The following is a 16,777-nucleotide window of genomic DNA, read 5'->3' on the forward strand; positions in this document are numbered from 1 at the left end:
GAGAAGTGATCCACATCACAGAAAAATGCACTTCTCTCCATATCTCCTTCTTCCTCGCCTCCACATGCACACACATCTTACTTCTTTAATAGCTGGGAAGGACCAAGTGACCTGCAACGAAGGCCACTCGCAGCCATGGCAGCGACCTCCTGTGTTGCAGGCTTGGGATCTCCTCTCTCCCTCGCACGCCCTTCGTCAAAGCCTTCCCTTGCCTCCGGTACAACCACTGATCATGGCCTTTCGCTATCTTGGATAGATCTAACCATGGATTCAACAGGTTTCATCGGGACTCGGGGGGCCGCAAGGAACCCTCTGAAGCTGAAGCTCGCTTCGGGTGGAAGGTTCACCTGGTAAGGATCACACTATCCCCACCTTTGAGGACTGCAGATGGATGTTTACGTGTGATTTGTCCTTGTGCATGGCTGTGGGAGAAGCTTCGAGAGGAATTGGCTGCGCACCGACCTCAACGTGATCGGGTTCGGTTTGATCGGGTGGCTCGCGCCGTCGAGCATTCCGGCGATCGGTGGGAAGAGCTTGACGGGGCTCTTCTTCGAGAGCATCGGCACTGAGCTGGCTCACTGGCCGACAGGCCCGGCTCTCACATCGCAGTTCTGGTAAGAACTGGTTCCTTCCCGAGGACGACTAGGTTAGATTCATGGCTCATCTTCTTGCTCTGATCGAGTTGTCTGGGATGATGCTGCAGGCTGTGGATGGTAACATGGCACCTGGGGCTGTTCCTTTGCCTCACCTTCGGCCAGATTGGATTCAAAGGCAGGACCGAGGACTACTTCCCATAGAAAGATCTTGTAGACTCGGTGGTGGTTCCTCTCTTTGTATATGAGACTTGTTTCTCTCTTCTTCCTCTCCTCCTCTTCTTCTTCTTCTTCCTCAGTTATGCCATCTCTGATATGTTGAGATGTAAGGAGATACAAATGGACTGAATGCATACTACAGATGAGAAGGGCATCAAATCTAAGACAGGTGTTGTGAGGTGTTATTTTCCACCAGTATGTGTGTATCTCTTGGCCTATGATAATTAGATTATTGGTTCCAAGATGCTTCAGATTCTTCAAATATTAGATCTGGAAATGCCATATCAATGGATGTCCAAATAGAGATCAAAAGCCAAAATGAGCAGATTACATCTTTATTAAGATAAATTATTGTAGCAGCCACCCACAGGTTTTCTTCATAAGCTCATCAATCTGAAGAGTCAGATTAGTGCTTTTAAGCTTTGAGAGATGTGAGTGACAATTTATAGATTAGGCAATTTGGATTTCATATTTATGGATTCCAAACATTGCCTGATTTATAGATTAGGCAGTATGAAATCCAAATATTTGGATTTGGATTGTTAGGCAATTTATAGATTTAAGTAAAATTCGTGAGTATTTTATCCATTACAATCAAATTTTTATAAAAATAAATAAATAATTTTTGAGATAATTAAAAAAAATTCCTTTAGAAATTAATTAAAAACCTTTCTAAAAATATATATTTAAAGAAATTGTGGGTTTAAAATGAGGTATTGAGATAAGACAGTCTCTCTGCTTTCCAAAACATTCCCACGCCCGACTTCACAACACACGATGGCCTCTTCTGCAGCGGCCATCGCCGCCGCCCTCTCCTCCCTCTCCCTTCGCCCCCCTTCCCATCGCAGCAGCCTCCTCCTCAAACCCCTCCATAACCCCCCGCTCCTCTCCTCCTCCGTTCCCCACCGAATCCTCCCCAACTTGGTCGGCCGACTTTGACACCTCCTTCTTCGACAACGTCAACCCCAACGCAGACATCGTCTTCGACCCCCCGGCTCCTCCGGAGGGATATGTCCCCCAGCCCGCCTTCGACGAGCTGCCCCATGAGTCCGAGGAGGAGGTCGCCGCCGCCCATGAGGAGATCTATGGCCCCGCGTACAGCGGTGAGTCCGTGCTCGGCAACGACGTCTACGTCATGGAAGCCAAAGTCAAGAAGGCCTGCGGCCTCCTCGGCCGGAAGAATCGGGACAGGCCCAATGACGGGTTCGAGGAGCGAGTCGTCCAGGTGAGAAGGGTCACCGAGGTCGTCAAGGGAGGAAAGAATCTCCCCTTTCGGGCCATCGTGGTGGTCGGGGACAAGAAGATGCAGGTTGGCGTTGGGGTCGGGAAGGCCAAGGAGGTGGTCGATGCCATCGCCAAGTCCGCCGTGAACGACCTGAGAAACATTGTGTCGGTGCCCGTAACCAAGTACTTGACCTTCCCTCACAGGTGAATTTCTACTGCAAAGTTAGAATTTTGATTCATGATTTCTTGTTACAATGTTTGCTTCAAATTGCTTGTTATGTTTATTTCAAAAGAAATTGTTTGTTGTTATAGTTGATCTGTTTGGAGGAATCATAGAAGTTACATCTAAAGCCAACTCTTTTATGTCAGTATGGTGAAATCGCACTTGGTGTCAATGCCAAGATGTGTTCGATATTTGAGTGTTAGTATCATGTCTTTATGTTGTATCTGATGATTTTGGGACTGGAACGAGAGCAATCTTGAGGAAAATAAAATGCGATGACTGATGCTTAGGTATCACGCCGCTAATGTCTTTAAAATGTTACAATACTTAATCTCATATATGTTACAAAAGCTGTAGACATATCTCAATATGTCTCGTGAAAATGATTTTTTTGCTTCTGTTGCATATTTTTTATTGTTCCATTTTGAATGACTTTTGCATGCTATAAATTTCGATAATGTTGGGCATGAGATAAATAATATGACTATTTGAAGTTTTGGGTTTTTTTGTCCATTCTATTTTATTTCTATTTCTTTCTAATCATTGATATTCTTATTCTTTCCCCGCAAAGTGTTTCTATATTCCAAGTTACTATGGTCCTAAAATAACTTCTTTGTTCACACTAGTTTAACATATTGCCAGAATCATATTGTAGTTTGGACCTCCTAATTAGTCCGTTTTGCTTTAGCACATTTGAGTGATGAGATTTCTTGCATCTCTTTTGGATAATGATTTAGCCATATAGTGAAATCAATTAAGATTCAAGCTCATGAGTTTTGATAAAAGTTATATGCTTTCATCAATAGCCTAGGAAAAACATAGGTGAATGTCATAAAGAAAGGGAACAATTAAGGATTTTCATTTGCGTGGACATTGTTCCAAAGATCTTTATTCACCAACATAGATCCAAAGGCATCCTCCCCAGTCCAAGACTCGGCCTAAAAGGCTTACAAAAGCTAGGTCTATCAGTCAAAATTGTCAGCCCTGATCCTTAATGGGCACAACACTTTGGTGGTACACTGTAGTTCTTGATGTCCATTCAGTACTTTTTATGACGCAACGGCCTCATTATTGTTATGTCCATCTATGCTCCTGATAGGATGATGATCAGACACCAGTTGATATGACAGCAGAGCTCAGGCTTACAAAGGCTAGGTCTAACAGTCAAAATTGTCAGCCCTGATCCTTAATGGGCACCACAACACTTTGGTGGTACACTGTAGTTCTTGATGTCCATTCAGTACTTTCTATGACGCAACAGCCTCATTATTGTTATGTCCATCTATGCTCCTGATAGGATGATGAGCAGACACCAGTTGATATGACAGCAGAGCTCAATTTTACCCGGAATAGAAGGTTGCAGCATGATCTTTCTTAATTAGATGAAGCCTTCAAATTGAGTCTAAAGCTGATAAGATGGGAACATAGTTTATGCCACTTGAGTGGCACTCCTACTCAAAAAAAGGCTGGTCAACCCTTGTAAGAAGGGTTCCAGCCAAACCAGGAGAATTGACTGGGTGCTCACCCCTCCCCCACTCCCAGCAAGAGAAGCCGGCACACAACCCCTGCCTTAAAAGACCGTGGTCAATAAAGATCAGTAAGTGTTGGCTAAGAGGATGAGGTAGTGGCTATTAGTCCCACTTCACTTGGAAACATGCGTGAGTTAGAAAGATAGTTCGTAATGAAATCATTTTGTTATCCTATGAGGCATCACAACTTGACACACTTCTAGTTATCAATATTCTCTTTTTTATAATTCTTCTCTCTCTCTCTCTCTCTCTTCTATCCAAAGAAGAAGGTGCTTGATATGTGGTGTTATATGCTGTCATTATGTCTTACCATCATCATGCACATTAACAACTTCTGTCCTACATGGCTTGGGTAGCAAAAAACAATATACAAGAATTTCAAGCAGCCAGTAACTAACTGTTGGAGTTGAGACCCGACAAGCATGAATATGATGAATTCCTATTTTGTTTCATCAGTGTAGCTACCATAAAAGAACTTGATGTGAAACCCAAAATGTGAGATGCCCCAATCCTAACTTAACATTGCATTCTATGCTGGCAAAACTGATGCTACTTTTATCTGTATATCTTCACTAATTAGACATCGTATGATAGACGGATTTTTTATCATTTGCAGTTGGCACATTATGGCTTGTTGTTATTGTTGTCGTCATATTTTTTTATCAGTTGCATTTATTTTTGCTTTAACTAATAGCTGGAATCATCCGTCTGGGGTGCTGTGCCCATGCTTTCATAGTAATAAGTTATTAATAGCTTTTCTTTACTATTTGCCACTTCAGAAGTTGATAAAGTATCATAGATCCTATGGATGAACATCTCCGAACTTTTCATTCAGTTAGAATATAATAACAACAACAACAAAATCGTAAGTCTGACTATTTGGGGTTTACTACATGGATCTTTTGTTGCCACTAAGATCTGTAAAAAATTATATGTTTAGTTAAGCTCATAGTACTTAAATATTTATTTATAGTTTCTATTAAAGTCTTCTAGGTTTTCCTCTATCACTCATTGTACCACTAACATTAATTATTTTACTTTTTCTGACCATTGCATTCAGAGATCTCCTCATCACATGCCTATACCATCTTAAATGATTTTCATTTATTTTATTCTTTATCGAAACGATATCTAGTTGTTCACAAATAAAAATATTTCTTTTCTTATCTTTCTTAGTAACTCCACACATCCATCTCAACATTCTCATCTCGATAACACAAGTTTTTTTAATATATTTTTTCTCAACTGCTCAATACTCAATTAGAATAATCTTATAAAATTAAATCTTCAATGTTGTGTAACCGTTTGTTTTGCTTTCGTGGCAAGTGAATGCATTTTATTTTTCTAATTATTTAATGTAGGTAATTATCTAACACATATGATGCATTTGATGTTTCTAAATATTTTTATTCGTAAACAACTAAGTATTGCTTCGATAAAGGATAAAAAGAGAGAAAATCATTTAAGATGATATGGGCATGTGCATATGAGACATCCGATGCGATAGTATGAAATAATTAATGTTAATGGAACGAGAAGAGATAGAGGAAGACCTAAAAGACTTTAATAGAAACTATAAATACAGATTTAAATAATCTGAACTTAATTGAAGATATAGTTTTTTACAGATTTCAATGACGGCAAAAGATCCATATAGTCAACCCCAAATAATTTGGACTTACAGTTTTATTGTTGTTATTATTGAATTATCTAACATACAGAACATATATTATGCATGATAATTGTTTATTTATTGCATTTGAACCTGTGGATGATATAGGTGAATATGCAAACTTTCTTGACAATCTTGGTACTTTTGATGTGAAAAGAGTTGCAAAATGAACTATTCTTCAATTTCCATACGAGGGCACTGCAATTTGCATCAAACATCTCTTGATACAGGATCCTCAATTTTCATTACAGGATCCAAGCGTTGTCTACTCAATGCGGTTATGCAGGAACACAGGCTATCTGTAACATTCTCAAGAGCCTTCCTGGGTTTTAGCTGAGAATAACTTTGAAATGGAAGTTTGGATTATTTCCTACATAGCATTTTATGCGTGATAGATCCATGTAAGTCATGTAAAGGAGGTTAAATTTGAAATTATTGAGCTGCATATACCTGGATGATGGTGCTGATAATATGACATTAAAATGCAACAAAGACTAGACTATGTAAATGGTATGTATAGTGCAAAATGAAAACCCTTGGAGCTCTGTGGTAACAAAACAACAGCAGATGTCAAATATGTAGCACTCTTTGTTACTCCATGAAGGAGATGATAATTTTCTTGGCATACCTGGATTTGATATCCTTGTTGCCTAAAGAACATATCTGTTGAATGCTGATGATGTCCAGCAAACTGTGTTTTGTGATTTCTTTTGGTCTTCCACAATGAATTTAATTTGGTTTGTATGATACCATAAGAATCTGTTTGTTGAATATGAATGTCTAGCAAATTGTGATTTATGGTTTTTGTTTTTGACAAGGAAAAACTGTAACTATCTAATATTCTTAATTTTATTCACCATCATTATCAGGAGATCAAATCTAACAATTACTAACACCTATATAGTAACTAATATGACCAGATTATTGATGAACAGGAGAAATTATTGAAAACTAGTTCCACAACCACAAGTCATAAAACTAAAAGATAAAGGTAGTTACTTAGCTAAAGCTTTTGGATTATGATGACATCCAAATATCTTTTGCTTTTGTTTGAATCCATATCTAATGCTTTTAAAAGCTGCCTAGGATGAACCCATTTAGTTAATGCCATGTTTAGCCCTCTCAGTGACTCCCTCAAATTTCCATGTATTTGCATGCATGTTTACAAGTTGTCATGAGGTGTGTTGCCTTCATGGGGGAAAAGATGACCTTCTACCATTAGTTCAAGGCAAAGCCAAATAGATCTGGACTCATGATGAACTTTTTCAATGCTTTGCATCTTGGAACCATGCAACAATGCAATCCACTCAATTAATGGCTCATCAAAGTTCATCAAGATAAAGAAAGATTGAGGCCAATCAATGCCTTGGAAGTTTTCCCTTCCCCTCACATTAATATCTTTGGCTCACTACCCCTTGATGAGCCATCTACAACCAATGACATTCACATTCTATATGTCCTTCCACCACTACTCCTTCTCTACCCCCAAATTAAGTTACACCTCCAATTAATGCCTTGCATGTTTTTTATTCCCTTCCACCATTAATCCTCTAATTAATTTCCTTAAGTCTTGTGGAGACATAATGGATAGCACATGGTGGGTTTTCCCCAATATCACCAACTACATAAATACCCACTATTTTACCATTTCCATCATCAACTCAACAAGTGCTTGAGTAATGAGGATGACTTGGGGGGGTCATCTTTAATTTCTGTCCTAAGTTGATGAATCATGATGGGTGACATTAAAAAAGTTTGGCCTCATAATGGATGTGCTAACCTTAATTTTCCTTTTTGTTTTGTTTTGTTTGGGGACTAAGTACTGATGCCTCATTTAAATGACTAACTCACCCCCATGCACTTATCATAATTAATTGATCACATGGAATGAGACATGTAAACATTATTTTTTTAAAACTCTATAAATCTTGGAATTGATTGGAATATGAATCAAAACAAATGTCATGATATATTATTTTTTTATTCATTATTTGAGAAATCTCTCCATGTGAAGGACTTTTTTTTTATTTTAATCTCCTACATGATCTTTGACTTTTGATATATAGCTTATAGGCCTATCTATGCAAATGAACAAGGTCAACCTTTGTGTCCTAGTTGCACTTGGTAATTCAACTCATGGCTTTATTTGTGATACCAAGAGAGAGAGAGAGAGAGAGAGAGAGAGAGAGAGAGAGAGAGAATGACCTGGCTTTGCATGCACCAAAGTCCACACCGAGTGACATTAATTAGTGCTCAGAGAGACAGAGAGAGATTGACTTGGCTTTGCATGCACCAAAGTCCACACAAAGTGACACTAATGAATGCTCGTCACTTCATCGATAAGAGAGGACAAATCGAGCAAAGCTGCACGACTTTTAGCGCTACATTAAATTGGAAGCAAAGACCCATTTGTTGGTGTGCATAGCTCATTGATTGATCGAGTGATGCATGCTCTACACAACAAAGAAGACCACATCCCACGCTCACAAACAGAGAGAGAGAGAGAGAGAGAGAGAGAGAGAGAGAGAGAGAGAGAGAGGGTTTCTTGTTATGATTGCGTGACTCGAAGGGAAGTCTTCTTTTTTCCGTTCCTTTTCGTGAGAAAAATGCATGAGTCAACTCTGCACGTTGTTGTTGCATGAAGAAGGAAGGAAGGAAGGAAGGAAGGAAGGATGGAGGTAGAAGAAATGGAGTACCTGTAGCTTTGTATTTAATAGAAGACATTGACGCCTTCCATTTCCCTCTATATTAAGGCTGGCGTTCTTCTTGGATGTGGAGCATTTCCGCTTGGTTGTGGATTCAGAGGGAGGAGGAAGGATGAGCTGCAGCCGGAGAAGCGAGAAGGTGGACCTGAAGCTGAACCTCTCGCTGCTGCCGACCGCCAGCGGCCGCGACGAGGCCTCTCCTCAGGGGTACGCTTCGTCCTCATCGTTGTCGTCTCCGAGCTCGTGCTTGTCCTCGGAGGCTGAGCTGGGGCTGAGGTCCCCGGTCAGCCCCACGGCGGCGCCGTCCATGGTGCTCGCCGGCTGCCCGCGCTGCCTCATGTACGTCATGCTCTCCGCCGCCGACCTCAGGTGCCCCAAGTGCAGCAGCACCGTCCTCCTCGACTTCTACGGCGGCGGCGCCGCGGCCACCACCACTACCACCACCACTGCCACCAAGAACAAGAAGGGCAGGATGAGCTACGATTGTTAGCATGTCTCTTCGATGTAAATGGGACCTTTGTGTTTGCTTCTGCAGGAGTCAGAAAGGTTTTCCACAATAGCAACTCTCTTATCTGTGTTTGGTCTTAATACTGTGATGCAGGATTCATGAAACGAGCACTTCTCTTCATATTCGTGCTCAGATTAGATTTGTAGAAATAGCTGAAAGGAGAATTGATGCATTCAAGAAATCCTTACAATAATATAATTCATGGATGCAATGAAAAAAGACATATATTTCTTAAGCTATATAAAGAAGAGAGATTTATGTATAACACAGATTGTTGTGTAAAATGAGATGCAGTCTGGAAGATTAGGGACACTGAAAACTTTAATGGAAATCAATCAAAAAAGAGAATTTAATGTGCTAGCAATGGACAGACAGAGTTGAGAATATTATTTGTGTAGATCAGATGATAAATTCAATCCATTTGCACCCCTCACCTTTCTTTCTTCTTCTTCTTACACTCCACTTTGGATATATACAAAGCAACATCATTGATTGCATGTTGTTGGTGTTCCACAGTTGAACAACAGCTCAGATTTTCTTCCTTCTTCACCTCTCTGTATAAATCCAAAAAAAATAAAAAAAATCTAGTTTTGACTTTTGAATGCAAAATAACCCACAGCCATAGATATCCATCCTTTCAGGCAGTGCCTAATTTTTCTTTCTGCTATCCTCCCCACAAGTAGTCTTTAATTTTTTTTTTCTTTTTTTGTCATTGTAAACTACAAATAGAATAACAGAAAATACAAGGAAGATACATTTTCACCATCTATATACTCTCAGATTTTCTTGACAATTTTCCCTAAATAAATCCTCTTTTGATCCAAAGGGCATCTTTGTCACCCACCAACCCATATTTCTGCAAACTGCCCCACTTACCAAGACTTTGGTTGGACCATAAGTAGATACTTTTGACATAACAAAACAAGTGATGCAGATCAAAGAGTTCTAGTCAAAGAACATAAGTGGTATATACAGGATATTTTTCAAGGAAGAACATGAGCAAAATTATAGCACAGCTGTCTGAATGTAACATACACAATGTAGTTTTCAGAGAAGACAAGAGACAAGTGAAGTCACATCCACCTTTGAATATTTGTTATATAGGCATTCATTTCACTGGAAAATATAGCACCACATCAAGATAGGAAAAGAAAAGGAACTTCTATGTGCACCACAAATCAACATAAGATTAGCTGATAAACCAAGAGAGAGCCACATAGCCAACCATGCAGATGACTACACACACCAACTAAGAAGTCCCTTGTAGGAAACGTATCTGTTTTATCTGGCTAGTGATGTGTTAGTTGAAAGAGAGAAATCAGAGACTTCAACTCTCCCCCTAAGAATGCATGTCCCTAACCAGCAGTTGTACAAACTACAAAGTGCCATGTCGCCAATAACTTGCAATTTCGATTTCATCCTTCTATATAGTGAAGGTCAAACTCCTGATTTCATCCACACGAATTTGATATGGATGATGCCAGAGGCACCACATGAATCACACACACATCAGCATAAGCACATCAATGCATCACATTATGCCAAAGAATTGAAAGAGGAGGTACCAATTGATTATTCATCCATTTGGAGCATTTAACAGGAGTTTGACCAATGGTAACATAGATGTAAATAATAGAAAAAGTTCTATTTGGTCATAACATTAAATCCAAGTTGCCAGGATGACAAATTAATGGTTGATGTGACATGACAGTGGAAAATCACAGAAAAAAAAACAAAAAAGAAGCATGAAAGCAGGCTTAGTAACAGGTACAAGAGTAGATACCAGAGACATTGAAACAGATAAAGAAATTCGTAATAACTCATCATATCAAAAAGCTTCTAATCATTTAATTTCACTTGTCCTTCTCTCAAAATGAATTTGTTCTACTTCCCTAATCAAGAAACACCTTAACTTTTATATATAAAACAGAACAGATGTATATCTAACAAGTGCATATATTTGAGAAATGATATTGCATATATAAATCCTTTTTCTCTTCATTCAGATCGAGAATTTTAATACTTTCAAGAGTGACCAAGTAAAGTTGGTTCAATCTCTCTTAAGAGTCATTCTCAATTGACCCCGTCACTTATGAAGAATACTCATGCTTCTTCCCTGAAAATAGGCATGTTTACTATGGATTGTCTTATTTAATATTATCCATCTAGAAGGGGTTAGGCAAATTCACCATTTACCTTGGCAACACACTCAAATTAGGACAAGGAACTAACTGGTCATAGGAGGCACAAGCGCAACTGGACTATGAGCTAGTTTCATGCAGCTAGGGAGAAAAGTAAAAAGGACTAGATCATCAAGATTTAAATATATATCTGGTTCAGGCTGCTCAAAATCTTATGAAAGGAAACAAAATGGATGGAAAATCTGCCTTGCAAAAACTGCAGTTCACAAGTCTTATAGGCAATGTCATCCAAATGGCTATCACGCTGATCTCCAAAATATGAAGTTTCAAAAAGGCTTCTCATCCGGTATAGGAACTTACATTCTTAATTGAATTAGATCACAATATATTCTTTTACCTGATAATAGATGAGGATTGCAGACTCGATGAAATTTGATCTACAGGCATCAAAAATCTCCTCGTTCAGTTTCTCTTCACCAATGGTTCCCTTTCTCAACTGCCTATAGGTGATGGCTGCCCACTGGAAAATATCATCAAAGCACTATCTACTATTAAGTGTGTTTGGCCCTCCTAGAGTTCTTCCAGCTCAAAAAATCTCAAAGCCAAGAACTTTAGCTCATTACTTTTAAGAACTGATTGCCTTCCCTTTGTAGCTGCCAGTCGAACTACAAACGGAGGGTTCCATGCTGGTCATTATTCCTTCTTGAGTGCTATTTTTGCAGCAACATATTCCAGCTTATTTTGTGGGTCAATGATCCAGCACCTATACTTGCATTTGGCCTTACTTTTCCAATTAAACTTGTTACTTCTCCCTGTGGGTTCCTGCTCTAGGAAGATAAATGCTATTGCAAGCTCACAATTATAGGATATTTCCTGGGTTTTTCTAGAGGTTCCTGTCAGAATCATCATTATAGTTCTCTCCGCACACGAAAAACCCCACTTTCCCTGGATCAATACAAGCTATCATCTGGATGTTCTGATTCCAATTCCCCTTCCAACATAACGATGATAAGATTCAGGATGGTCAAATTCATTCCATCCTTTATTTTATGATCATACATCAGCTTGATCAACAGTCAAGACCATTTACATCACACTCATTTAATAGAACCCTCTTCCATTTCTACGCATTATCTTCCTCAACTTCAGCGATATCTTCGATTTTTCTTTTGGGTCCATGGAAACTGCTTCTGCTAAGCACTACTATGGTTAATTCATCTTCCATACAACAGAAAGCAACTTATATGAATCACAATACCATATTCCAAGGAGAAACGAGAATGGTATATATAGAATTGGAGTAACAAGACGTGATAAAAGCTAAACTTTCTTCTTTCCAGATTCCTTTCTTGCAACAAAAAAATCAAAATCAAGCTTCAAGATATCTCCGCGAGAGGGACATATCCCCAAAAGAACCCTTTTTTATTCCATCTTCATGCATCTTTCCAAGAGTTCCGATCCACGAAAACCCTAGTTCTTGTCATCAAAGGAAGTATCTTTTGCACCCCCACTTCCTCGACGAAAGATTGACGTCCCTCTTCTTCAAAGAAAGCAAAATCGATGTGTAGTGGTAATACCTAGTAGACCAAAGGTAAAATCTTTTCGAGCAAAACCCTAATCAGACAAATCGGCGACGTCGGCGGCGGATGGAAGGAAGGGCGCAGCGCAATCATTCCTTAAGAGGCCTTCGCATGGCCGTGAGCGAGTGGCCGAGTCGAAGGCTCGGAGCTCAGACAACCTCGGTTCGGAAAGCAAAGCATTATAACGGACGTTATGATCGTTACTCATTATATCGGCCGTTATGTTCCAAAAAATTAGTGTTACAATTGTTGAGGTCGAAGAAATGATGCCATGTAGAATAAATTGGAGCAAAATATTTCTCATCCATTATTAATTCTCCCGATCTTAATATGATATGGAGCTGAAATGATTACATATTATGACCATTGTCACAAGTCATTGGCTATGATTTAGATGGGGAAACCTACTATATATATATATATATATATATATATATATATATATATATATATATATATATATATCCTTCAGCCTTACCAAACACAGAGTTGTTTAATTCACCAAAGAACATAACACACTTGATAATATGATCAAGTGGATGAATAATCTATTCAGAAAACAAAGGCAAAGGCTTGTCTCATCTTCCATACAAAGCATGATGTTGATGAACAGAGAAAATCTTTGTTGAGCTCTCAAAAAATGCTGAAATGAACTGTTTCCTTGGTAGTCCACTCAGATGAAGATGTTGAGAAGTTTTCAGATACAATAATGCATTAGTTGTGTGCTTGTTAGATGATTGATTACAAGGAGAAGGAGAAGAAGTCAGCTCATGCTGCATTGAGTCTGATAATGGCGCTTGGCATCACCTGCAATTGCATCAAGCTCAGCTTGCAGAATAACTTCTTCCTGAATCAGGCAATGACTGTTCTACCTCAGACAAAAATGTCTACTCCAAAAAGAAGTGTCATGCCATGGAAGAGTAGAATCTCATCTGACTTGAAAATTACCTGAGCTCAGTCTTGTATGACAGAACATTGTGCCTACTGCTTCTTCCAATTGTTTTACTGTTCTCTCACCTCTGCCCAAAAGAATGCATTCATTTCAATCAACCATACATGGATGGTCAACTGAGCATGTGGCAGAGGAAGCATGTTAAAGATGTCTTTAGGCTGCTGCAGGACACTCAACATATGTGTGTGTGATAGAGTTTCTTAGCTCACAAGAGAGTGGAATCCTGCAAAAAAAAAAAACACACAGGTGGCCTCTCTGTCCATGAACATCTTTTCCTTTTGAACACATGATTCCTAATACAACTCCCTGTATCTCTACTGGATTTGAAAGCTTTTAAAGTAGAAGAGTTATTTGAGTTGTGTACTTGTCTCCTTCATGGGGTGTAGTTTTGTACTTTCTAGGAGTATCCAAGGCACATCCATGCTGCCAATGTCATCTCAATGTCATTCATTTGATGCATGTGATGCTCATGACCTTGAAACAAGCAAATCACATGCAGAAATGGAACTCTTGTCAGGAGATAATTAGGATTCAATTTTTTGTATTGTTGATCCATAGATAACAGAGATTCCACCTACTGATATGTTAAATATGGAATTGTGCCACTGTTAGCCATGACAAAAGGAATTTTCAATTGTAATAAAAACATGACCTGTAAAAAGCAAAAAAGGAATTAGTCTTGTTCTTCCACAAATATTCAGAACATAGAATCATCCATGAAGAAGATCACAAAATATAAGATGGTGTGTTGGAAGAATCTCACTATGTAGTTGAAGAAAAGACTTGAGGTTTTCTTTTCATGATCTCTGTTTCTCTTTTTCAGCTTGCTTATCAAAGATGAATTCTTCTTCATATCTGAGTTGTCTGATCCATAGCTACAACAGGATGAGAAGTAGGATGTGACATATACCTTACAGTGGTTTAATGACCAGGCCATGAATTAATTGAATATTCTAAAAGGAAATAAGTTGGAACAGGGCAAGAGAAGGTGAAGCAATAAACTCTTTTTCTCTCATCTATCCATCTAACTCTCATTAATGCATCAGAATCTGAGTGCACAGAAGCACTCCTTTGGTTTTCTCAATCTTCTTCTTCCTACCAACTTCATACACAAAAGAAAAAGAAAGTTAAATGCATTGTCTCACAACATATTCAACTTTTCCTGTTCAGACACAAATTGAAAGCCAGGCAAAAAATTGATGTGCCTTGAATGCTTACTCAGAAGAATGATTGCAAGAGTCCATGATCACAACATTCAAGCTGTTACTCCATTTGTAACATTTGGATTAGATGAAGACTGATCAATAGAACTTAAGCTATTGCTACATTTGTAGGGTTTAGAACAGAAAATCCATCACAATAGTCAATATGATCCATCTTTTTTCCTGTCCATCACTGGTGAAAGTGATCACATTTGAGGAAGTGAAACAATGACTGCCCCTTCAAGACCCTTCTTTGTATGTGATTAAATCCAAACCTCATGCACTTGTTTTGTAGGAATATGTTCCTACGATTGAAAATAATGTGATTGGTGAAAAATAAGCATGCAAAAGAGGACAAGATTGTACAGAATCTGAACTGAACATGATTGGATGAAATAAAATAAGTTGGCATCATTGATGTTCTTACCAAACATTTGGACTTGTAGACACAGCTCAAATCGATGGCTGAAATAGATAATCGATAACCATTGCAACAGCTTCTTCTTTATCATTTGCCAGTAGTACTCGATGATGTATTCAGTCCAAATGAAGTCCCCAACACCACAGTTAATGCTCACACGAGCAGCATCCCCACCACCCCTCCTGCCTCTCTCTCTCACTCTCTCTCTCTCTCTCTCACCCACCCCTTCTGTTTTAAAGGCAAATAAACTCAAGTTTTCTACTCCTTCACACCCTCCATTAATGCATGCCACAGCAAAACCAACTTCTCCTCCTCCTCCTCCTTACCGTCTCTGAGAGAACCAGATGGGCAGGAAGCTAGGCTTGAGCTCTCTCTTGTTCAAGCTCAGGGACACACCGAAGCCTTCTTGCTACTCGTCTTCTTCTCCTTCTTCTTCTTCTTGGTCGTGGCCCTCATGTAAGCAACCGAAGACCAGCTCCTTCCGGGACGTCGACGGCGACGCCATCTACAAGACCGTCAACTCAGTGTACTTCGACTCCAACGAGTCATGCTTCTCCCGTTCATCGGAAGAGCACGAGAGCTTCTCCACGGTGTCGGAGGACTCGGGCGGTGGCTCGCTGGAGACGGTCGTGCGCGGGGTGCGGTCGGACCGGCTCTTCTTCGACCCCGGCGGGGCGAGCTCGATACTGGAGGAGGCGAGGGCCAGCGAGCCGCCGTTCGAGGGCAGCGTCGCGCTGGCCGTGGAGTCGGACGACCCCCACCGCGACTTCCGGCGGTCGATGGAGGAGATGGTGACGGCGCACGGGCTGAGAGACTGGGAGCGGCTCGAGGAGCTGCTGGGTTGGTATCTGCGGGTCAACGGGAAGACGACTCATGGGTTCATAGTTGGAGCCTTTGTGGATTTGCTTGTAGGCCTCGCTTCTTCTTCTTCTTCTTCTCCTCCTCCTCCTCCTCCACCTCCTCCTCCATCTTCTGCATCATCTTCCAACTCCTTTAAGATCGAGGAACTCAAAGAGGAGGACGCCAGTGGATCAAGTTAGCTTCCTTTAATCCAACAAAAACATATATATATATATATATATATATATATATATATATATATATATATATATATATATCATTAGATGAGCACAGATGTCTCCTTCATCTCTTTCTGCTCTCGGATATCAGAGCACTGAGACTATATGCTATCTAAGCTGATATTATTTATTGGAAGAGTCGTTAGATGAGCACCTTGTGTTCATGGCTTCCAACCTCGTTCTCTGATGGAAGAAGCCAGCGGTGCGTTGTCTCCTTGTAGAGTCTGCTGGAAGGGCCACCACAGTGGTTCTGTGAATCATAGACATCGGCATGTCACCAGATGCTTCTATCAGAGCAGGACAAGTGCTGCCATGGATTAAATGAACAACACTGCTGCTGCAGCAGATCATGACAACTGCTTGCACTGCTTCTGGTTGATGATTCCCATCAGGTTATGGCCAGCAGGGACAGATGCGAAAGTTATTGGGCTAACGTCCTTCTCCAGTAGGAGTTTGGGAGAACTGTAGAAGTTAGATGGATAGACGATATCAGTTGTACAATTAACATGTCCTCTGAAGAGAAAAAGGAGTGCACAGTGGGTAGTGATTGCCCCCTTTCTCGAGGAAGGTCGCTTACCATTGCTTGTAAGTTTTCATTTCATGGTGGTAGACTTCTTGCAGGGTTGAACAAGTTGTTTGCCTGATTCAACATCATACCGAAATCTTGAAACCAAAATAGCTGTCAGACAACTGGATTCTGTACCGAGCATACCTCTTGTTGTTGGATGC

General features: G+C 40.0%; 3 protein-coding genes, 1 long non-coding RNA gene and 1 pseudogene across 4 annotated transcripts; 4 read left to right on the forward strand and 1 right to left on the reverse strand.

The window, feature by feature from the left end:
• Positions 1 to 57: 57 nt before the first annotated feature.
• On the forward strand, positions 58 to 1,056 carry LOC135675920 (photosystem I subunit O-like). Its single transcript, XM_065186570.1, has 4 exons — positions 58 to 217; positions 278 to 350; positions 435 to 614; positions 704 to 1,056. Exons 1-4 carry the CDS (start codon positions 136 to 138, stop codon positions 795 to 797), a joined length of 429 nt encoding a protein of 142 aa, XP_065042642.1. The 5' UTR covers positions 58 to 135; the 3' UTR covers positions 798 to 1,056.
• A 150-nt stretch (positions 1,057 to 1,206) lies between these two features.
• LOC103988272 (small ribosomal subunit protein uS5c-like) lies at positions 1,207 to 6,164 on the forward strand (annotated as a pseudogene).
• Positions 6,165 to 8,029: 1,865 nt separating this feature from the next.
• Positions 8,030 to 8,793, forward strand: LOC135675921 (protein GL2-INTERACTING REPRESSOR 1-like). The gene is made up of 2 exons (XM_065186573.1): positions 8,030 to 8,138; positions 8,214 to 8,793. Exons 1-2 carry the CDS (start codon positions 8,071 to 8,073, stop codon positions 8,653 to 8,655), a joined length of 510 nt encoding a protein of 169 aa, XP_065042645.1. The 5' UTR covers positions 8,030 to 8,070; the 3' UTR covers positions 8,656 to 8,793.
• On the reverse strand, positions 8,476 to 12,528 carry LOC135675922 (uncharacterized). The gene is made up of 3 exons (XR_010514055.1): positions 11,212 to 12,528; positions 9,108 to 9,227; positions 8,476 to 8,611 (listed from the first exon to the last, which is right to left on the reverse strand). It is a non-coding gene; the product is annotated as an uncharacterized LOC135675922 (long non-coding RNA).
• Positions 12,529 to 15,096: 2,568 nt separating this feature from the next.
• LOC135675923 (transcription repressor OFP13-like) lies at positions 15,097 to 16,013 on the forward strand. Its single transcript, XM_065186574.1, has one exon. The coding sequence runs from the start codon at positions 15,314 to 15,316 to the stop codon at positions 16,007 to 16,009; it is 696 nt and encodes a 231-aa protein (XP_065042646.1). The 5' UTR covers positions 15,097 to 15,313; the 3' UTR covers positions 16,010 to 16,013.
• The last annotated feature ends 764 nt before the right edge of the window (positions 16,014 to 16,777 follow it).

This window comes from Musa acuminata, chromosome BXJ1-6 (genome assembly GCF_036884655.1).
Source record: "Musa acuminata AAA Group cultivar baxijiao chromosome BXJ1-6, Cavendish_Baxijiao_AAA, whole genome shotgun sequence".
Taxonomy (NCBI): domain Eukaryota; kingdom Viridiplantae; phylum Streptophyta; class Magnoliopsida; order Zingiberales; family Musaceae; genus Musa; species Musa acuminata.

Excerpts from the sequence above, each read along its gene's own strand:
- LOC135675920 (XM_065186570.1), top strand. The coding sequence starts at position 136 with ATGGCAGCGACCTCCTGTGTTGCAGGCTTGGGATCTCCTCTCTCCCTC. Across the intron at positions 218-277 it reads AAAGCCTTCCCTTGCCTCCG|GTTTCATCGGGACTCGGGGG; the intron begins GTACAACCACTG and ends TGGATTCAACAG. Across the intron at positions 351-434 it reads TCGGGTGGAAGGTTCACCTG|CTTCGAGAGGAATTGGCTGC; the intron begins GTAAGGATCACA and ends CTGTGGGAGAAG.
- LOC135675921 (XM_065186573.1), top strand. The coding sequence starts at position 8,071 with ATGAGTCAACTCTGCACGTTGTTGTTGCATGAAGAAGGAAGGAAGGAA. Across the intron at positions 8,139-8,213 it reads GGAAGGAAGGAAGGATGGAG|GCTGGCGTTCTTCTTGGATG; the intron begins GTAGAAGAAATG and ends CTCTATATTAAG.
- LOC135675923 (XM_065186574.1), top strand. The coding sequence starts at position 15,314 with ATGGGCAGGAAGCTAGGCTTGAGCTCTCTCTTGTTCAAGCTCAGGGAC.